This window comes from Pseudoliparis swirei, chromosome 2 (assembly GCF_029220125.1).
Source record: "Pseudoliparis swirei isolate HS2019 ecotype Mariana Trench chromosome 2, NWPU_hadal_v1, whole genome shotgun sequence".
In the NCBI taxonomy this organism is placed as follows: domain Eukaryota; kingdom Metazoa; phylum Chordata; class Actinopteri; order Perciformes; family Liparidae; genus Pseudoliparis; species Pseudoliparis swirei.
The window spans coordinates 3608989-3631260 of record NC_079389.1 but is presented as its reverse complement, the minus strand read 5'-3'; the positions used below and the strand labels follow the sequence as shown (position 1 = coordinate 3631260).

Sequence of the window (22272 nt, the reverse complement as noted above, 5' to 3'; positions counted from 1 at the left end):
CTGTTGTTCAGAGCAATAGAGTAGTTATGCTTAATAATCTTGTTTAAACAGGGAAAAACATCAACACCCAAGTATTTAAACTGTTTAACAACGGGGATGTTGGCAGATGATTGAATTGCACGCAGTCGTTTCGATGGAGTAAAGCAGACGTTGACCAGTTAATTTTGAAGCCTGATAAGCTTCCATACTCCTCGCATAAGAATAGAAGATGTGGAAGAGACAGAGGCATTTTTTATTAGAAATACTTATATGCGTACGCTTGGAAATATCAGGATCATTACCTCGGCATCTCAAAAGCATCACCAATAAAACAACACAATGTACAATCTCTTGTTCAAATGAGTAATTCAAACATTGACTCCAGCGACACGTGAACCGACTAACAGATCACAACTCGACCGTTTCCTAGTGAACGCAATTTTGTGGATGGAAAATAAAAAGATTTTGCCGTTACATTTCTTCACAAACCATCCACCGACTTCCGATGAACACAAAACACAGACTTGCCCACATCTTTTTAAGATAAATGCATGGTGTATTGGAGGAATCACCAAGAATTGTTTTCACCCCCCCAAAAAAATAACTGCTTGTAATGAGCCGTCTCTTTATTCAATTTGTAAATCCACAGGTTGAGAGCGACACGGAGATCCCCGCCCCAGGCCAGGAACACGTGACTGTTCGTCTTCTAGATGCGAGGCGTGCGACTGCGTTCGCTCCGTCCAATCAGAGGGCCGCGTGTTCCCTGCGTCGCCGGGCTGAACCCGAGGTCCAGCTTCTCCGCCGCTGCACCGAGGCACGTGTCGGTTCCCGCCGCTAAAGTGCATTCTTGCTAAATGAATGCGGCGGGTCGCCGTATAGACATTCACCCGCGCTCATAATGTTCACGACGGCATGTCCTGCGTTTTAGTCACGTACGGGAACGACCACACGGGGAGACCGTTGTTGGGAGGACGCGCGGCCAGTTTCGGGTCGGACGGCGGTCCCCTTGGGCTCGGACACGTGTGCCCGGGACGACCCCCCCGCTTTTGCCGCGGCAGCTCCGCCTCCTGGCGGGCGGACGCGGCGGCGGGTTCACGTGCTGGCGTCCGACAAGGTGTCCAGCATCACGTCGCTCTCGTACATGTCGCACTCGAGGGTCAGGGAGAGGCGCAGGGGCGTCTCCAGCATCATCTTGTCCTGGTTGGACAGCGGCGTGTCCGAGGACGCGACGCCGGCGTCTTCCGGCCTCGGGGTGGCCGGCGGGTCGCCGGGCTCCGACGTGTTCAGCATCTTGATCAGCGCCGGAGTGTTCAAGCTGCCGCCGCTCGCCTTGTCTTTGATGTCCGTGCCTGTTGGTTGAGACAGAGAGACGACGGGCGTGAGACGTCAGCGGGCGGCTCGGAGCAGACGCTCGAGGACTTTAAACTAAGAGAAACACTTCGGAAAAAGATGCTTATTTGCAGGGTTCTTACACATTTTGACCAATGGATTTCCAGGACTTTTTCATGACTTTAAACCAAATTTCCATGACCAAACTGAAATCTCGGTGTATACATGAACATTTTTTTTAAATGTAGTATTCAAACAAGGAGAATTACAAAGCATACAAGATACCTTAAATGAAACAAGTGAATGAGAGACAATAGTTTGATTAAAAGAATAAACATTTTTATACATGTTTATTCTTAGAAACACTTATATAAATGTTTATTCTTTTAATCAAACTATTATCCTTTATGTGCAAAACCACCTGTTTGGACTTGGCGTATGCCGGCTTATTTTTTGAGCGTCTTCCTTTCAAACATGAATTATTTTAAACTCTACGTAAATGAACATGTGAATATAACAAATTTCCATGACTTTTCCAAACCTTTTGTGATTTAAGTTTTTTCCATGACTTTTCCAGGCCTGGAAATGACCATTTTAAAATGCCATGACTTTTCCAGGTTTTCCATGACCGTACGAACCCTGTATTTGTCTGCGGGTGCTTTTGAGATGACGACTAGTACCCCGACAGCTGAGCTCGTTATTTTCCCACTGATCTGGAACTGCGGTGCAGTGAGCGTCCTACCTATGTAGGCATCCGTCTCCCCGATGTACATCTCAATGCAGTGGCCGAGCATCGTCACGGAGAAAGTGTCGTCCCGTTTCAGTCCCAGTGCCTGCACAGAAAGAAACAAAACCGACTTCTAACCTAATTTTTTTTTTTTTTAAACAAAGCTGTCGAAGAACAGAGTGAGAAAAAAAACGAATCGATGGACTTATCACAGGTGATGCGTTTATTCTATTGAAAAAAAGAAAAGAAAAAAAAAGTCCCACAGCACAAGCACTGCGGCTCTTATGAAACGCTCACGACTCGAGGTTTTTGAGTTAGGAAGCGAACCCGTAGGGCTGAAGGAGAGGGCGCCGTACCGTGTGGAAGTAGTCGATGGCGCTCTCAAAGTCCCCCATGAGGCTGTGCACGTATCCGATGGACGAGTAGGTGGAGGCGTGCTGAGGAATCAGCACCAGGGCCTGGCGGTGGTACTCCAGAGCCTGGTCGTACTTTCTACAGAAACAAAACACCGCCATGGAATATGTCTGTATCCACGGATACAACAGAATGACGCTCGCACAAATGTGACAAATGTGTGCACCGGGGGGGACATTTTGAAATGTTTTTGACAGCTGACAATTGTAAAAGGTTTCCCCATTTAGAGCCCATCTTCTGCTCAATGTGCATCACTGTGTGTGGCGGTGATACTCACTGCAGGCGGTGTCGGTCTACAGCCACGGATTAAGGCTGCCGCTGCTTTGGGAACACTACCGTTCAACGGTTTGGGGTCACTTAGAAATGTGCTTATTTTTCAAAGCACTGTTTCTTTCAATGAAGATAACATTAAGTTAACTAGAACGGGCACTCGGTAGAGCGCATACCTTCGCATATCACAAGATCGGGCATTGAATTATGAACATTTTGGCATTAGTTGCATGCCAATTGGATATAAATTGACCGCGCCATGGTAAAAAGAAGATTTTGACCTTTTCATGACCGTGACCCTGACCTTTGACCTGATCGATCCCTAAATCTAATCAAATGGTCCCCGGATAATAACCAATCATCCCACCAAATTTCATGCGATTCGGTTGAATACTTTTTGAGTTATGCAAGTAACACGTATACAAATAAATAAATAATAAATACATATATAAACACACGGCGATCAAAACATAACCTTCCGCATTTTCAATGCGAAGGTAATCATAAATACACTCGATACATGTTTAATGTGGTAAATGACTATTCTCTGGTGTTTAATGAAGTCTCTACAGAGGTGTGTAGAGGCCCATCTCCAGTGCTCTAGTGGTACATTCAGGGTTCTTACACATTTTGACCAGTGGATTTCCATAACTTTTCTATTTTAAACCAAATTTCCATGACCAAACAGAAATATTCAAACTGCTGAAAAAATGCAGTCCTTGAGATTTTTCACACACACACACACACACACACACAATGTTTTTGACATAAACATTGAAGGCCATAATATTTTCATCGTCACTGTTACTGAAAATAGTGTTTAATGTTTCCTGCATTCACTAATAACCTGTATCTAGATCCACTTTAACAATAATTCAGATGTGCATAAAATATGTACGAGATAACATGTTCTAAAGATAGATGGATGGATAGATGGATGGATCCATAGATAGATGATGGATGGATGCATAGATAGATGGATGAATGGATGCGTCAACAACCGTAACACATGACTCCTTGACCTTTGTTCTATATAAAAACCACACACGGCTTTCTAAACCACCACTTGTGTGGCGCAGGTTGTTCAAAGCCCCTCATAGAGATGAGTGGTGGCGATGCATTAGAGATGCACCGATCAGGTTTTTGGTGCCGATCACTGAAATCAGTATCTGCCGATCACCGATCACGGTGTCGATTGAAGCATTCTATTTATTGTGTAGCATTATTGCCTAGGACTATGAGGAAATACATATATAAAGCAACTCAAACATTAAAGAAATTACAGATTTCTTTAAACATTTAGGACTTTTACTTTGAAAAATGTCCTAATTGATACATTAAAATTGTTTGATTGCTATTGTAGGGGATTTCAGATATGTATGAACACATCTGCATCATTCATTTCCTGGAACTCTTGGGGAAATCTATTTACAGGACTTTTTTTAACATACAAAAGTCTGACTTATTTTTATAAACTCTTCCTTGGTACAGTAAACATGTTTTAATGTTAGCATAATTTAAGCTAAATCTCAGAAAAGATCTATAAAGATACAAAATCAGTTCATTGTTTACTTTTATATGTTCGTGTATGATTTGTCGACATCTTATTTTGAAAAACGGATGTTGTTTCACGTGGTTCTTTCCGCTAACTTTGCAAAACCGGATGTTGTCACATAAATCCTTCCGCTAACTTTATCAAAACCCTTGCGCGCTCCTGATCGAATGCGTTTACCGTGAGCATCAGTCTATAGGGGCAGACATGTGAGAGTCGGCTGAGTCGACCCAGAGATTCAACTCGGGACGGGACGCCGCCGGTGGTGAGGATCCCCTCGTGGACCTCTCACTCTGCGGCCCTCGCCGGGCGCATCGTCTCCGTTGCGCGGCGATTGAAACGTCTGATAGTTCTCGCAGATGTTACGTCATCTGATCGGCCGTTTTGTTCGGCCGTTTTGAGAACGCCGATCAAACCCGATAATGGGAATATCGGCCGATATGGATCGGCGCCGATCAGATCGGTGCATCCCTACTATGCATAATTCAATAAAGGGTCTATTCATGAATTCTAAATCAGGGCCCTGCATTTTGAATGATTGCGAGCGCATCTCTGAAACAAGCTCGTCGGAGGAAGGTGAGGAGATAATAATAGGAACAAAATAGCGCAGAGTACACTCTTCGATCTTCTTTAACGATCCTCTAGGGATGAACTCAGCCTCCCACAAGAGCGTGTGTACCAACGTCAGATGGACAGAACAACCGGGGGAAATTGGTTTCATACTTACTTCAATTTCCGACACACGTGACCCAAGTTGTTTAATAAAGGCTCCCATTTGTCCACAGTAACCTTAAAATTGAACGAACAGGGGAAAGCACTCATTATTAGTAACTCTGTCATCAAGTCCTTCGTCATTCACACCTTCTAAGTACAAATGAACGAGCGGTTACCTCGTTTCCGATGGCTTTGATCTTCTCCATCGCGTCGAGAAACAACCCCTCTGACGTCTTCCAGCTAAAACAAGAGGTGAAAAATGTTTTTACAGCACATAGGATTATTTTTTAAAGATAAACCAATGTGTGTAGTTGAAATTAGGTGTGTTATGAGTAATTTAAAGCATGTCTATGTGTTTTCCACACTTCAATCCGTCATTTATTTTTTTAATCAACAGGTGACGGTAACTGTATTTCATCCAGATACCAAAACCCCACAAACTCAAACCATCTGCATGACGTCATGAGAAAGTGTGTCCTCTTGTAATGGGTTAAAACCAGCTCGGCCCGTTACTGCCGCCGTGTGCTGCCAACAACACGCGTGCTACCTTTGTGGAGGTGGTGGTGGTTTGTGTTTGAGGCTCCGTGACTCACTCTCCATTTTGAAAGGCGACCACCGCCACCTCGTGGATGACAAACGGGTCCTCTGGAGCGATGCTCAGGGCCTGGCTGAAGAAACGCTCCGCCAGCTTGGAGTTGTTGGTCAGACCGTACTCCAGGCCGATGTAGAGCATCGGTAAGTGGCACCTGGACGAGAGAGAGAGCGAGAGAGAGAGACACAAACCAGTGTTACCAGAAATAGCCAAATTGCCAATGCAGGCTGACGAGAGGTACGTCTATGGACAAAAAGAGAATACATTTTTAACCCTCCTGTTACCTTCAAATTTACTAACATCTTTTTACCCGTGGGTTCAATTTGACCCCAGTAATTAAAACCTCCAGAACATTATTTGAATTAATATTGTTTCCCAAGTTTAAGTGTGAGATATTTTATGTTTGTTTGTTGACTACCTGTCTAGCCCTTTAAATAAATAAAAAAGTTGATATTTCTTATATGTTTTACAAATTGACCCCGAAGAACACCGAGGCGTGCAAGTTGTGTTCAGGACATTGAAAACATCTCATCATGTGAATTTTATGTTTTCCCAGTTGTCCCCAATAAATTAGGAAAAGTCATGAAATATGAAGCAAAAATAATGATGTCAATCATTTTTTTAGAGACGTTAAACATTGAATGGGATCAAATTGACCCCAAAGGTCATAGGAGGGTTAGAAAGGGTTGACAGCGCCAGGTGCCCGTCCGCCATGTACCCTTTCATCAGCTGGGCGGCGGTGAAGTAGGCAGCCATGGCTTGGTCGTGCTCACTCTCCACCGCAAACGAATGGCCGTATGCGATCCACGCCGGGCCGTACGTCCTCTCCAGCGTGGTGGCTTTGCTGCGGGAGACACACGATATCATATGACACGCATCGAGACACCGACCGGGCCGCTCCGGGGCCTCAGACGGGACGTGCTTCCTTTGGAGCGAACGACTGCACACCTGAGGTACCGCCGAGCGTGTTCGTTTTTATGGCCGACCATGAGGTAGTAGCACCCGACAGCGAACCAGGAGACCTGGCGAAGGATTACGACGGTGGTTAAAGACTGCGCAACTTTTTATATTATTTCTAAGAGAGATATAGACACTTACCGGATTGTTGGGATACAAGTCTACAAGTTTATGCGAGAGGTAAAACAATTCTGCAGGGGGGGGGCGGGACAACACCAAAAAAAAGATCAGAGAGCAAAATGAACAAATTAACTGTTAGAAATAAGGCGAAGCAATCAAACACATGCTTAATGCACGAACGCGATGTGTATTTTACCGTTTGCTTTCCCAAGCTCCACCAGAGTTCCTATGTGGACCGGTAAGCAGTTGGCATGGAAGGGGTCTTTAACCATCACCCTGAAACACAGCTGCCGTAAGCGGACGTGCATTTTCAGACATTCTAGAGCAGCAATGTGTTGACCTTCAGAGAGTCATCTATAAAGTGTCATCAAAAGCATATGATTTGATACCACTCTGTGACTTGGGGCATTCTGCATTGGCGTTTCCTTTTTGTTGTTGTTGGTGGTTTGACTTTTACAATACAATGACACAGATCCATAGATGTGACTTAGTGAAAAACACTTTCTCTGGTTGAGGTGAAGAAAGAACGTTCATCAAAGCCGTCAAATATCCGTTGTGGGATTTTACGGTGTGTGTGATGTTGGCCTCGACTTTCTAGAGTGTCTCTTGACATTTCTCCACATGGCACAAAGATCAACAACAGGCGAACAGGAAGACACCTACTTTGATGTGAGTTTGTAGCACATCTTGAAATCACAGTTATAATAGTGTCTCTCGGCAAGAGACACCACCACATCCAAATTGTCGTGCAGACCGTTGACCATCTTTGGCACCACCAAATCACTGGGCTTGTTATACTGCAGAGAGAAGGAGAAGGAGTGTGTGTGTATGTGTGTGTGGTTTAAATGTGAGTAGGTGGGGGGAAAAGGAGAAAGGAGACGAGGTGTTAGGACAAAAGAATATCCACAATATACTTTTGCATTTCGACAAATATTTACAGTGTACAAATAAACCCCGGAGCTCGGCAACACCGGGGAGCAACATTCGCTTGTTTGCTCGATATGAACTCAAATTAAAAAAAGTACGGTGGTGCATTTGAGATTGACTATAAACAAACCGAGAGCCCATGCTCAGTCAAGTAAAACGACATTCTACACAAAAATGTGGATAAATGATGAGCCTTCTATCCCTTTTGGACAACAATGTAACACAAATGTGTCTGTAACCCGGAGGAAAACCTTCGAGTTACATCAGGCTTCGTCCACAGAGACAACACGTGTCGGTTGGATCAATTCATTGTTGGTTCTGGTCTCGTAGACAGCAAGAAAATACAAATATCATCAGACTTAACCGGCAATTCATAAAAAAATGCAAATAAATAAATGCTACCTTCTTTAACTTATTCTCAAATAGGAAGTGCAAGAGCTCCTCCTCTTCCTCGGTGCACTGTTGACTCAGAGGAAGTGAGTCCAGGAAGTCTTTTTCTATAGAAAGATGAGCAACAGGTTTCACATACACCGCCCTGTTACAAGTTCTTGCAATGATCATGATCGTCACATCTGTAGGTCAATAGGTCAGTGCACATGAATGGCCTCGGCCTCACCTTCCTGCGCGGTCAGCATGTGGTGGGACGTTAAAAGGTCAAAGGCTTCAAAGCAGTACACATCCAGCTTCAAGGCCTCTTTATAGCTGCAGGTGGCCAGCGGCCTGTTGTCCATGGCGTCATAGATTTTACCCCTCAGGAGGCAGATGTTGCTATTGACCTGGAACAGAGAGAAAACAGAAAGAGTCTTGAGTCAAAGCCGAGAACATTACTCATCATCGTATACAGTCTTTCAGCTCCGTCTCCGGCATCAACCAGACCGGACCGTGGCCCTCAGGAACTATTCTCACATCCGTTAAATGTCACAGGAATAAATTGATATCTGCGGCACTTTTTTTGAGCAGGTGAACCCCATGATATAAATGTCAGTGGAGATGACCTCGTCTGTTGTGGAGTAGTTAAACATTAAAATGTAATCTGATGAATAGAAACCATTATCTCCCGATTGCCTAGCATGTGGATGAAAGATGTATATTATTATTAGTTATAACTCACTTCTGGGAAAAATAGGTTTTCAAACTAGCTCGCATCCATGTCGATATGTATGTGTTTGCACTCTTTGCCAATCAATATTGTTGTAAGAGGTCATCTATTTATTTTTTTACAGTAAAGGAAAAGAAAGCGCTAATATTGGAGTTTCAATTTTATAAAGGATTTATAGGGATTTTAGATGTGAAACTGAGGATTCTGGGAAGTATGAGTTCCCAACCATACAAAATAAGGGTTTAAATAATGAATGAATGCATTTAATTTCTAGCAACAGCTTAAAGACAAATGAACGTGTGGTGTTGGTCAGAGCGTGTTGTGCAAAATCAAACTGCACACGGCTCAATCAGGGTTTTTCCTGGGTCAAAATGGGTCTTCGGTGCTCCCCCAAAAAAATTTAATTTTCACCCTCCGGCTCTGGCGTCCATCACTGCTACAACATCCTCCGTTTGCCAAAAGTGTGTGTGTGTGTGTTTCTGCAATACACGTGTGTGTGTGTGTGTGTATGTGTTTGTTATAGTCGAGGTGGAATGAGGGTACCGAGGAGGAGGGGATGACAGAGAGAAGAAAGAAGAAAAAAACATATCCGAAGGTGCCAGACGACGTTGTATGCCTCTCTTATGCATGTCGTATTCATGTTGTATGCATGTCATATGCATCTCGTATTCATGTTGTATGCATCTCGTATTCATGTTGTATGCATCTCTTATGCATTTCGTATTCATGTTGTATGCATGTCGTATGCATCTCGTATTCATGTTGTATGCATCTCTTATGCATGTCGTATGCATGTCGTATTCATGTCACATGCATGTTGTATGCATCTCTTATGCATGTTGTATGCATGTCGTATTCATGTTGTATGCATGTCATATCATATATTATGCATGTCGCATGCATGTCGTATTCATGTTGCATGCATGTTGTATGCATCTCTTATGCATGTCGTATTCATCTCGCATGCATGTTGTATGCATGTCGTATTCATGTTGTATGCATGTTGTATGCATGTCGTATTCATGTCGCATGCATGTTGTATGCATGTCGTATTCATGTTGTATGCATCTCTTATGCATGTCATATTCATGTCGCATGCATATTGTATGCATCTCTTATGCATGTCATATTCATGTCGTATGCATGTCATATCCATCTCTTATGCATGTTGTATGCATCTCTTATGCATGTTGTATGCATGTCATATCCATCTCTTATGCATGTTGTATGCATGGCATATCCATCTCTTATGCATGTTGTATGCATCTCTTATGTATCTCGTATTCATGTTGTATGCATGTCATATCCATCTCTTATGCATGTTGTATGCATCTCTTATGCAGGTTGTATGCATGTTGCATGCATGTCATATCCATCTCTTATGCATGTCGCATGCATGTCGTATTCATGTCGTATGCATCTCATATTCATGTTGTATGCATGTCATATCCATCTCTTATGCATGTTGTATGCATCTCTTATGCAGGTTGTATGCATGTCGTATCCATCTCTTATGCATGTTGTATTCATGTCGCATGCATGTTGTATGCATCTCGTATTCATGTTGTATGCATGTTGTATGCCTCTCTTATGCATGTCGTATTCATGTTGTATGCATGTCGTATCCATCTCTTATGCATGTCGTATTCATGTTGTATGCATGTCGTATCCATCTCTTAGGCATGTTGTATGCATGTCGTATTCATGTCGTATGCATCTCGTATTCATGTTGTATGCATCTCTTATGCATGTCGTATTCATGTTGTATGCATGTTGTATCCATCTCTTATGCATGTTGTATGCATCTCGAATTCATGTTGTATGCATCTCTTACGCATGTCGCATGCATGTTGTATGCATGCATCTCTTATGCATGTCGTATTCATGTTGCATGCATGTCATATCCATGTTGTATGCATGTTGTATGCATGTCATATCCATGTCGTATGCATGTTGTATGCTTGTTGTATTCATGTTGTATGCATGTCGTACGCATGTTGTTTTTCTCCCTTGTGCTACCTCAGATTTCTTTCTCGCACCATGTAGTACGCATGTCGTATCCATGTTGTATTCATGTTGTATGCATCTCTTATGCATGTCGTATTCATGTCGCATGCATGTTGTATGCATCTCTTATGCATGTCGTATGCATGTCATATCCATCTCTTATGCATGTTGTATGCATGTCATATCCATCTCTTATGCATGTTGTATGCATGGCATATCCATCTCTTATGCATGTTGTATGCATCTCTTATGTATCTCGTATTCATGATGTATGCATGTTGTATGCATCTCTTATGCATGTCGTATGCATGTTGTATGCATGTCATATCCATCTCTTATGCATGTTGTATGCATGTTGTATGCATCTCTTATGCAGGTTGTATGCATGTCGTATTCATGTCGTATGCATGTCGTATCCATCTCTTATGCATGTCGCATTCATGTTGTATGCATCTCTTATGCATGTTGTATGCATGTCGTATCCATCTCGTATGCATGTCGTATTCATGTTGCATGCATGTTGTATGCATCTCTTATGCATGTCGTATTCATGTTGTATGCATGTCGTATCCATCTCGTATGCATCTCGAATTCATGGTGTATGCATGTTGTATGCATCTCTTACGCATGTCGCATGCATGTTGTATGCATCTCTTATTCATGTTGTATGCACGTTGTATGCATCTCTTATGCATGTCGTATTCATGTTGTATGCATGTCGTATCCATCTCGTATGCATCTCGAATTCATGGTGTATGCATGTTGTATGCATCTCTTATGCATGTCGTATTCATGTTGCGTGCATGTCATATCCATGTTGTATGCATGTCGTATGCATGTTGCATGCATGTTGTTTTTCTCCTTTGTGCTACCTCAGATTTCTTCCTCGCACCATGTAGTATGCATGTCGTATCCATGTTGTAGACATGTTGTATGCATGTCGTATCCATCTCTTATGCATGTTGTACATCTCGAATTCATGTTGTATGCATGTTGTATGCATCTCTTACGCATGTTGCATGCATCTCGTATTCATGTTGTATGCATCTCTTATGCATGTCGTATCCATCTCGTATGCATGTCGTATCCATCTCGTATGCATGTCGTATGCATGTTGTATGCATCTCGTATTCATGTTGTATGCATCTCTTATGCATGTCATATCCATCTCTTATGCATGTTGTATGCATGTCATATCCATCTCTTATGCATGTTGTATGCATGGCATATCATCTCTTATGCATGTTGTATGCATCTCTTATGTATTTCGTATTCATGTTGTATGCATCTCTTATGCATGTCATATCATCTCTTATGCATGTTGTATGCATCTCTTATGTATCTCGTATTCATGTCGTACGCATGTCGTACGCATGTCGTAGGCACGTCGCAGATCTACTGCAACATGCCTACGGACATTTTGTTTTTCTCCGTTGTGCCAGCTCAGGTTTCTTCGTCGCACCATGTAGTAAGGATGTAGAACGAATGGCGTAGGGATGTCGCAGATCTACTGCGACATCCCTACGGACATTTTGTTTTTCTCCCTTGTGCCAACTCAGGTTTCTTCGTCGCACCATGTAGTAAGGATGTAGAACGAATGGCGTAGGGATGTCGCAGATCTACTGCGACATGCCTACGGACATGTTGTATTCTACCGGGCGCGTCGGAAGGGCCTGGAGATGGCGTTGCCCATGGCCGAGAAGAACCTGCCGACGGCACTGAGCTTTCTCGGTGGCGGTGCCAGGCGCTCTTTGACGGAGGAGGCGATGTCGCTCTCAAGCTCTGGTTTCTGCAATTTTGTGTGGAGCAGCACCATCTTTGCACCGCCCCACGTCTTGCACAGGTCCCGGTGAATCGTCCTGTCGAGGTTTTTAAAGGTTTTTTCAGCGGCAACAAAATCCACACCCTCGACTTCGGACCACGTCCTTTAAAACACTCGCTTAATGTCGGCCTCTGAAATCTCAACGGTCCCACCCACTTTGGCCTTCTTGACGATCCGCGACAACAGACCCTCCACGAAGATCTCGACGGACTTCTTGTTCTCGTTGTCCCGCGGAGGTTCGGCACGGGTTTCTTCCTCGATGATGACCTGCGGCAATTCTTCTGGGGTCGGCAAATCAAGGTCCGGCAAATCGTTGCTGCCGACGTCTGTGTTTGTTTCATGGCAGCACGGCGCTTCAGGGGTCTGATTGACCGATTCCTGAGGGATCTGACTTTCCACAGAGATCTCAACGGACTTCTTGTTCTCGTGGTCCCGCGGAGGTTCGGCACGGGTTTCTTCCTCGATGATGACCTGCGGCAATTCTTCCGGGGTCGGCGAATCATGGTCCGGCAAATCGTTGCTGCCGACGTCTGTGTTTGTTTCATGGCAGCACTGCGCTCCAGGGGTCTGATTGACTGATTCCTGAGGGATCTGACTTTCAACGAGATCGGAGGTTTTCTCGCAGGCTGGCGTGTCAGACACGGCCGTAGCCGCCACGGGCTCACTCTCCTCGACGGCCACCTGGGCCGTCGAATCTGCGGCCGTTATTTGGCACTTGCAGGTTGGACAACACGCGTCCATTGTTGCCTTTTGTTTTATCGCCTTGAGGATGCTGATGATATTGGTGCCGATGATGGGATTGGTGAGGTTTTTCATGACTAACACGGGGGACAATATCTTTGCCGGCGGGTCGCTAATCTCGAAAACGAGGTTGACGATCCCGAGAGCGGAATCAACCCCGTTGACTCCCTTCACCCTCATGTCCTGGTTTTTACCCCCGTATTCAATATAGGGGGCATTTGTCCTCATCCATTTTTCGCTCACTACGGAGACGTTAGCGCCGCTGTCCAGCAGGACTTTGAATGAAACTCCTTCAATCAAACAGGTGATGAACGACGACGGACCGCAAGTTGAGGCCTTCGTGAAGCTGGGAGGGAGCTTGCCCGAGTCTGGGATTAAATCCAAGGTATCCATAACTTTTGTTTTACGATGTGCGTCTCAAAAAAGAAAGAGGTTATGTATTATTATTACTCCGGTAATAATAATAGTGATAGTCCTGCTTTCTGTACTTTGTCTTGCTTCTCCAGGAGTATATATAGAAATTGAGATCAAAGCCACATTCTGTGGGCACAGTGTCATCAAGTGTGTCATAGGCACAGTGAACAGGAAATAGATTAAAGCCACAGTGAACGAGAAGTGGATCAAAGGCAAAGTGGCTAAAATGCCATTATTCTGGGGGCGGGGCTTGTGGCTATTCTGGGGGCGGGGCTTATGGAACTATAAAAAAAAAAAAAATATTAATAATAAAGAAGAAGATAACCAGCAGGATTATAGTCTTTACAGCCTTGTTGCACCACAGCTGCACTGAAACATACATATATTTAATTAGTAGTATGTGAAATCAGGAATATTACTGTAAATATTACTTATTTGAAATATTCAAAAATATTTATGGTATCCCAATTTATTTATTATTTTTGTTTAAAACTACAAGACTGAATAAATCAAGAGCAGATTCAAAGTACTTTTATGTAGACTTCTAGACAACCAGAGGAGTCGCCCCCTAGTGGTCAGTAGAGCGAATGCAGCTTTAGCAAGTGAAGCGCAGGGTTTTTCCTGGGTCAAAATGGGTCTTCGGTGCTCCCAAAAAAATTGTTTGAGCGCTGCGCGCGCACCATCTATTCATACACGTCGGGCTGTTGAATGAGTGATCAGCTCTGTCAAGTCGCGCACCTCACAGTTGCGTATTGATCAGACAAGACACGCTTATCAACTCCAGTGTTTCCCCTACCATTATAACAGGGTGAAATCTGACCACCCACACCCGTCATTTCGTCTACCCGTCAACACTTCTCGGCCACGCGACGATGCGCCGGCATCGAAGCTCTGCCGTAATGCACGCATTACGCGCGGCGCAGCACACAGCACGGGTCACGAGCACCCCCGTCAACAACTCTTCTCGGCTCGCGCGCGCGCTCCAGAGCTCCGATGCCGGCGCGCGCCTCGCTCAGCCGTGGTGCGCGCACACTTCAGTGTTACTTTAAGCTTAGGGCACCAACATGGCTAGCGGCAATAGTCCCGCCCCCCTGAAGCTGTAAACCTAGGGGAAACACTGAACTCGATTACTATTGATCCAAACAGAACGAGGGTTCGGCTTTAGCCTACTTGAAACATACTATTGAGAACATATTCGCTGACATGCACGGGATGAACACAGTTTTTTTTCATCGCAGACTTTTTTTTGCCTTAGGCGCTCGGGATTTGTCATAGGCGCCGAAAACGCGAGGCGCGCCCAAATGTTCTCTATGCAGGAAAAACCCTGTCAATAGTAAAGACACTGAACAGAAATTCACAGTACAGCTACATATTTTTCATATATTGTTTTTCCCCCTGTATATTTAGTATTAGTATTTAGTTTTGTGTTTTATATTTATTTTCATTGATGCTCTGATGTGCACCGCTGCTGTGATTTTTGAAATGTCCCCACTGTGGGACGAATAAAGGAATATCATATCATATCCTATGTCCAGTAACAGCGTCAAACAAAATGCTGATCAAAACAAATGTGAGTGGCGATAAACAGAACGGTGTTGAGCAGTGAACATGAGATCCTGCACCACTGACAGACAAGACAGTCCAACATCTCTCATCTAAGCACATTGAATACATCCCGGCGTCTCCAAGCGGTCCGGACTCACGGCAGTAGGGGACATGTCCCAGTCCTTGGCCGACTCCGGCGTCCCGATGTCCTCTCTCCCACTCCTGTCCAGCAGCTTCCTCATCATCGGCTCTTCTGAGTCCAGGATATCCAAGGCCTGCTGGAACTCTTTGGCAGCATACTAGATGACATAATCAAGAGGCGAATAAATCCAAAGCATAGACACCATTGGGTGGGATTCTCTTCATATTATACTCCGCAGTGCATGCAGTGGAGGGTTGAGACCCGATGACTTACATGGCACCGAGCAGCGAGATACTGACATGCTCCATACAACTGTGGAAGAGAGGACATGTCGCTTCAGACTCGGGACTGACTTCAGGGAGACGGTGACATCGTCGTGATCGGGTTCATTTTAAATACACACACGTTGAACAGCTAACCCACTGTAGCATATATATTTATCCCTGCACTTCTCGCACTCCCCACTTCTTCTTGCACTACTGTTCCACAGCTACTGTATATAGCCATTCCGCCTTGTATATACTTTCTTAAGTCACTTTCTGAAACTTCTTAGACCGTTGCACTGTTTTGTTGTTGTTTTGTATTGTATTGTGTTGTAATGTATATTTTGTGTAAGCACACTGAGAGTCACTTTACCAAGTCAATTTCCTTGTTTGTGCAAACTTACTTGGCCAATAAAACCTGATTCTGATTGGATTTGTGTAATAAAACAAGACAAAACTCCCACATACTCAACGACAACCCTGAGTTACCTTGTCAAGTTTCCGTGACCGGAGGGCGTGGGAGGCTCTGTGGTACTGCGAGGTCAAGTAAAGGCACTGAGCGAGCCAGTAGATGTCCTGGGGCTCCTCTGCATGCCAAACAAACAAAGGAGGAGGGCTCATCAACTTGTGGCGTTAGGTCATCACTGACAGGCCACACAGACACACAAACACACGGCACCGGCTGTCAAGCTGCTGTATGGAGAGTCAAGTGCATGTACAGCTGTGAGTTTTTAGTTTAGTTTAGATTATTAAGGATCCCCATTAGTCTACACTGCAGTGGAGACTATTCTTCCTGGGGTCCTGGCAAAAACACATTGCAATACAAATACATAAAATGCAGTACAGCATGATCAATTATCACAAAAACACGTAGACTTAGAAAACAACATTTACATTCAAAGTAAAATAATAATACCCAAATACCTAAAATAATAACCTAATCTACTAGAATTTCCTTTCTGATTATTGCTGCCTTAAGTTTCCTTTTGAAATCACATGTATTTCTTGTTAGTCACATACGAGGGGAGCACATCCCAGTATGCAATGGCTCTGTACATTACTGATTTCTGAAGTGCATTTGTGTGTGAGTGGACGTGACGGTGAGACTGAGCACGTCTTCTCCCTGTCGGAGCAGCAGCGGCTCTCACTCACCGCGAGAGAGGGACGCGATCTTGTCGGCCCAGAACAGAGCGCTTTGGTACTGCTGCTGTGGAGGGACACACAATACAGGGCACGAGTCACTCACAGGTGTGTTTATTATCGCGGCTGGCTGGTGATAGCTTCTTCTTTTTTTAAAGTTAGCTACCCGGTCAGAGCTAGCATTAGCTAGCAACAGAGAGAGAGAGGGAGAATAAATATATTATTTTCTACCTGGTCGACGTACTGCCGGACTCGCTTTCGAAGTCGGTCAAGATTCATTTCGAGTTTTATTTCTGGACAATGATGGCTCCGGCTCTCAAAAGAGTGTCATTCTCAGAGACAGTGTGTCAAACTAGGCACACAACAGTTCGCGCTAGCTCGCTAGCAGCGGAGACTCAAATCCGCGGCTTCTTTCGGCAACGGGTGTGCCACACAAAATGTGCCGTAAGGAAACACATCCTGGCTCGACAGTTCCGCGTGAATATCCCCACACCACCCACACACACACGCACGCACTTTTGCTCTATATCCAGCTGTAAAATAAAAATATAGTTTAAAAAAAAAACAATATACAAATGTTGACTCGATGCATTTATTGTTGTATTTGTTGTGAAATAACAAAATTCAAATAAAGGTTATCATGCCGTTTTTAAAGGATTTAGTTCGTTTCTCTGTATATGTCTTTTTTAAACTGCCGATGTTACAAAGAGTCTCTTTAAAAGTGCAGGGCAAACTTTTGATAAAAGAAGAAAACATTGTATGATAACTCTCTTCAAGAAGCAGGATTCCCAGGCGCATCCCGTGACCGTGAGGTGTGTTTCTCAGGTGCCTTTGGTTCAGGACACGTTGCATGCTGTCTCTCTATCTTTATCTTCTTCTATCTTTCATGCTGGTTCCTTTCCTCTTCTCTTCTCCCCCTCGGCCTTGCAGTCGGCCTCGGGTCTTGCAGGACTGTCTGCGGTTGCACCGGCGCTGACCTTCTCTACGGGGTTTCCTTGGCCCTGAAATTGGCACATGAAATATAAAAAACTCGTATCACGATGTTCAGTTAACATGATAGTGACATATTTGTGCATATTTAATGTGATAATGTTTAAGTTGTTTCTTCTTCAAAATAACCTTTTGTTGGCTCGTTCTGTCTCGAGGGTAATGCGCAATGCTGTCCATCACTTTGAGAGTTTGGAGCCAGCTCTCGCGCCAGCTCCTCGGATTGTAATGAGACCTGCACTGGCTCAGGCGGAACAGGATCCTCTGGTTCTCCTGCGTAATGCGGAGCAGCTCCAGCTGCCGCTTCTTCTCGCCAAGGCTGCGATGAGGAGGACACCGCCGGGTTCAGTGTCAAAGGGGAGAGGACGTGCTACCCTTTCATGCGTAAACTTTCACCTCCACTAACCTTTTTCGGTCGTAATAGTTCCTGTTGTCCACACCTCCACCTGTCCTGGCGATGTGCGCGATTTTCTCCGCGAGCATATCGTTTTCCCCCCGCATCTTCGTCGCGCGCTCTTCTTCCAGCTATAGTGCAAATAACACATGATCAGACATCTTCACCTGTACACCAAGTGTTCGGGCTGGAGATTATGATATCGAAAAAACATTATTATTTTTTCGCTGCACTATTCTTTTCTCATAATAGTTTTGAGACTTCACAGGATGGTTTTCTCTTCTTTCCATCTGCTGCCACCCTGTGGACGGCAGAGATGAACGAGAGAGAGAGAGAGAGAGAGACCTTGTTGCACCATGTCCTATCATGCCACAACCTGAGGGACAGTGAATGACCAACACACAACCACCCACATACACACATATCGTATTGTGTCCCAAGGAACACACATGCACTTTCTTTCAATGTAGTTATTGCTGTCATATTATTATTATTATCTATATGAATTGTATATTTATTGTGTTGCTATGTCTTGATGCCTGGTCCATGCCAATGAAGCCTATGAATTGAATGAAAATGGAGGGAGGAAAGCAGCCACCTTTAGGTTCTTCAGTTTGACGGTCAGATGAGTGAAGGTCTTTGGTGGAGTCGTGTTTATTGTTGGTCTAGCTGACTTCACCTGCAGGAGGGTAAAACAAAAAAACACGTATATATTTGAAGAGAGCAATGAATGCACTGGATCCTTTGTAAATGTACTGGTTTTAAAGAAAAAAAATATGGCGAATTGTGTTGGTTTGTGACTGTAAAGACACGTTCAAAAAGCTGTGCTCTACAACAGTAAGCCATGCAGAGCTTCATTCAGGGTCCACCAACCTTCCCCCTGTGCACATCATATGCAGCCGCGTCCCATTTCTGCTGCAGGTACTTGTTCCCAGTGGGAAGCAGTGGTTGACACGCCCGATGCGCCATCACGGCCCTGCATGGCAATTATTATACATTAAAAAAAAGAAAAGGATAACAAAAGTTCACCAGTCATGTTTGCATAAGTGCGCATGCTCCGCAGTGAACAGTATAGTACGCGTAACCCTTACCCGGTCCCACCTCTGACCCTGCACCTCACAGTCCGCGGCGGTCCTGATGGGGTCTCGGTGCCACGGCCCTTCATCATGGCCTGAGAGAGAGAGAGAGAGAGAGAGGTGTGTGTGTGTGTGTGTGTGTGCGTGTGTGCGTGTGTGACTCCTAGAGAGACACTGCGGTCTGTTTTCTGCCAGTCATCCGCGGTTGCCATGACAGCGGCTGTGGGGGAGCAGAGATGAATGAACAGTTGGTTTCTAACGATGCTTCTTGTCTAGCAAGTTACACACACGGGCGCGCGCGCACATACACACACACACACACACAAGAGAGAGAGAGAGAGAGAGAGACGCATACATGGCACAGAGATCGGCTAATTAGCGAGGGGTCTGACGCGGAGGGGAGGACTGTGAAGTGAGCTGCTGCACAGTTCAAAGCATATACAAACGCCCCCCCCCCCCATGTGCTCGTGCTATTTTTTATTAAACCGATGAAACCGATCGGACTTCCTGAGAAGTTCCAAATGATGTGTTATAAACGTGTTGATTGTGAAATAATTCAATGAAATGCAGAATTATTACATTTCATGAGAGAGAGAGAGAAAAGAGAGAGAGAGACATGTACAGCATTGAGTTAATGAGGTCAGGGGAATGCAGACGACTGTATTTCCTCTCTTGTTACACGCAGACAATAACAGCCTTGGAGACAGTTACTTGGAAACTTCAGCTGCGACGCGCTTTGAAGCAAACACCGTGCACGCGCGGACGACACGCGCACGAAATCTGCTGCAGCACCACACCGCACTGCTTGATCGGGACAAGTCAGGAAAGTATATTAAATCAAATCCAACTCCGGCGTCATGTGAATGAGTTTAGTACCCCTTCTCACCACGGGGGGTTTTGTTGAATGAAGCCCGTTGAGGGGATTCGGCTCCATGAATGAGCTGCTCCATCACCACGCCGCCCCCTGCTGGCCGGAACAGGTCATGACAGCCATTAAGGTGCAACTGAGATCATAAACGTGTTAATAATTACAATTCCACGCCGTGAATGAACAACCAATTGCACCGCGTGCTTTTATGAGTGTATAGCACACGCACAGCACAGTAGTGTATATGAGTGCGGGAGTCGCTGCTGTAGAAGAAGAGACGCGTTGATGGGCCTGGAGGAGAGAGAAAGAGGGGCATCTCGATCGGCCACATTCTTTCTTTATGATTTTCTTTCCTCCCAATTACAAGTTTCAAATCATAAAAAGAGTGAAAAGAAACCATGTTAATGTTCGCAGCTTCAGCTAAACACAGAAAAATAACGGTTCTTAAATGTTTTTTTAAAAGACTTTCTGGTTCTACGATGAACTATCTCGTACTGAGGAACCATTTTTCCATTTGAGGCACCGTATATAGGTTCTTTGAAGAACTATTTAAGGACATCGTTTGTTTCAGAACCCTGCATGTTTGAAAGGTTCTTTGTGGAACCATAAATGGTTCTTCTAATCTATGGCATCACTCTGAAGAACCATTTTCAGTGCTAGATGGCACCTTCATCTTACTGTGTGTAGGGATACTGCACAACAATGATATTAATCTTGCTTCTAAATGGATGCACTCCATAAGGCCGCAGGCTTTCCTGTAACCTCCGTTATCGTTATAGTAAACTACAGATGTTTTGAATCACAGTGCTGGGATTAGGATTTAAAAAAAAAATGTGTACAGGTTTTAGGGACATTTATAGGCAGAAATGGAATATGATGCTCATGAGGTGTCCTGATTGCGTATAGAGCTGGACACAAAAGTTAAATAGAACAGTAGTTTACAGATCATGGGGCTGGTAGGGGTCAGGGTGTGACAGGCTGGACAGCAGAGAGCAGAGAGTCCTGGGCAGTACACTAAAAAAAACGATTCAAGCCCTTCTTAGAGGTGACACATTTAAATATTGTTTGATACATTTAAATAAATCAATTACAAAACGAAGATATTTATATTGAATGGGTGTAACACAAAATGTAGGAATACTTTCATTTATTAGATTTATTTAGGTTACACTCACAAAAACGATTCAAGCCCTTCTTCGAGGTGACACATTTAAATATTGTTTGATACATTTAAATAAATCAATTACAAAAATAGATATTTATATTTAATGGGTGTAACACAAAATGTATGAATACTTTCATTTATTAGATTTATTTAGGTTAGATGGTGTGCATATCAACTCAAAATAAATGTGTTTCATTGAGGACTACCCTTTGCGCATGCGCCAGCTGAAAATCAGTTGTTTGCATGAGGTGAAGACACTTTCAGGGCTGTACGATGGTGTAGTGGCTAATACTGTCGCCTCACAGCCAAAGGTCTGTGGGTTCAATTCCCAGTCGGGGTGTTCCTTCTGTGTGGAGTTTGCATATTTTGTTAGTTTATATTTTGAGTTGGACAAACACAAATTAATTTAATTTAATCAATATCGTTATTTTATTTTAGATGTATTTGATACAAATGAGTTGGACTAACTTAATTACATTTTATTGCACTGATGTGCTAAATTTGAGTTAGAGTTGCATATAATTATTGGATGGAAAACCTGCCAACAATTTAATTGAGTTCATCCAATGAGTCATTTCTTTGAGTGTAGGCATGTAGCAGGTCAGGGAGAACCCGGAGCCGGCGGGCAGATCCCCGGGGATCCCGAGAGGTGGGCAGTATCTGGATCAATATCACTGCTATTGGATCAATATCACTGTTATTGGATCAATATCACTGTTACTGGATCAATATCACTGCTATTGGATCAATATCACTGTTACTGGATCAATATCACTGCTATTGGATCAATATCACTGTTACTGGATCAATATCACTGTTATTGGATCAATATCACTGTTACTGGATCAATATCACTGTTAGTAATTTTAATCGGCCCTGAGCACCTCAGAGATCAATTATCTGGTGATGTGGATTCTGTAGACGGCATTGCCCTGGCATCCAACACCACTGTAAAGAATCTTGGCGTTATCTTTGATCGGGACTTGTCCTTTAACTCCCACGTAAAGCAAATCTCAAGGACTGCATTC

General features: G+C 44.1%; 2 protein-coding genes across 2 annotated transcripts; both read right to left on the bottom strand.

Moving 5' to 3' along the window:
* Window positions 1-213: 213 nt before the first annotated feature.
* Window positions 214-17153, bottom strand: cdc16 (cell division cycle 16 homolog (S. cerevisiae)). Its single transcript, XM_056435525.1, has 18 exons — window positions 16986-17153; window positions 16767-16821; window positions 16104-16201; window positions 15625-15663; window positions 15368-15508; window positions 8198-8357; window positions 7984-8078; window positions 7318-7451; window positions 6851-6930; window positions 6676-6725; window positions 6526-6599; window positions 6296-6421; window positions 5579-5731; window positions 5162-5225; window positions 4999-5060; window positions 2392-2527; window positions 2051-2141; window positions 214-1328 (listed from the first exon to the last, which is right to left on the bottom strand). The coding sequence occupies exons 1-18, from the start codon at window positions 17031-17033 to the stop codon at window positions 1072-1074; spliced, it is 1863 nt and encodes a 620-aa protein (XP_056291500.1). The 5' UTR covers window positions 17034-17153; the 3' UTR covers window positions 214-1071.
* A 230-nt stretch (window positions 17154-17383) lies between these two features.
* Window positions 17384-19307, bottom strand: cfap97d2 (CFAP97 domain containing 2). The gene is made up of 6 exons (XM_056438123.1): window positions 19227-19307; window positions 19009-19111; window positions 18734-18814; window positions 18148-18266; window positions 17874-18060; window positions 17384-17755 (listed from the first exon to the last, which is right to left on the bottom strand). Exons 1-6 carry the CDS (start codon window positions 19301-19303, stop codon window positions 17639-17641), a joined length of 684 nt encoding a protein of 227 aa, XP_056294098.1. The 5' UTR covers window positions 19304-19307; the 3' UTR covers window positions 17384-17638.
* Window positions 19308-22272: the final 2965 nt, after the last annotated feature.

What these genes read in the sequence shown, in the direction of transcription:
- cdc16 (XM_056435525.1), bottom strand. Translation starts at nt 17,033, where the DNA reads ATGAATCTTGACCGACTTCGAAAGCGAGTCCGGCAGTACGTCGACCAG. An exon ending in CATGCTGACCGCGCAGGAAG is followed by an intron (nt 8,079 to 8,197) that starts GTGAGGCCGAGG and finishes ATCTTTCTATAG; the next exon opens with AAAAAGACTTCCTGGACTCA. An exon ending in CCATCGACTACTTCCACACG is followed by an intron (nt 2,142 to 2,391) that starts GTACGGCGCCCT and finishes CTTTCTGTGCAG; the next exon opens with GCACTGGGACTGAAACGGGA.
- cfap97d2 (XM_056438123.1), bottom strand. Translation starts at nt 19,303, where the DNA reads ATGATGAAGGGCCGTGGCACCGAGACCCCATCAGGACCGCCGCGGACT. An exon ending in ATGATGTGCACAGGGGGAAG is followed by an intron (nt 18,815 to 19,008) that starts GTTGGTGGACCC and finishes ACCCTCCTGCAG; the next exon opens with GTGAAGTCAGCTAGACCAAC. An exon ending in AACTATTACGACCGAAAAAG is followed by an intron (nt 18,061 to 18,147) that starts GTTAGTGGAGGT and finishes TCCTCATCGCAG; the next exon opens with CCTTGGCGAGAAGAAGCGGC.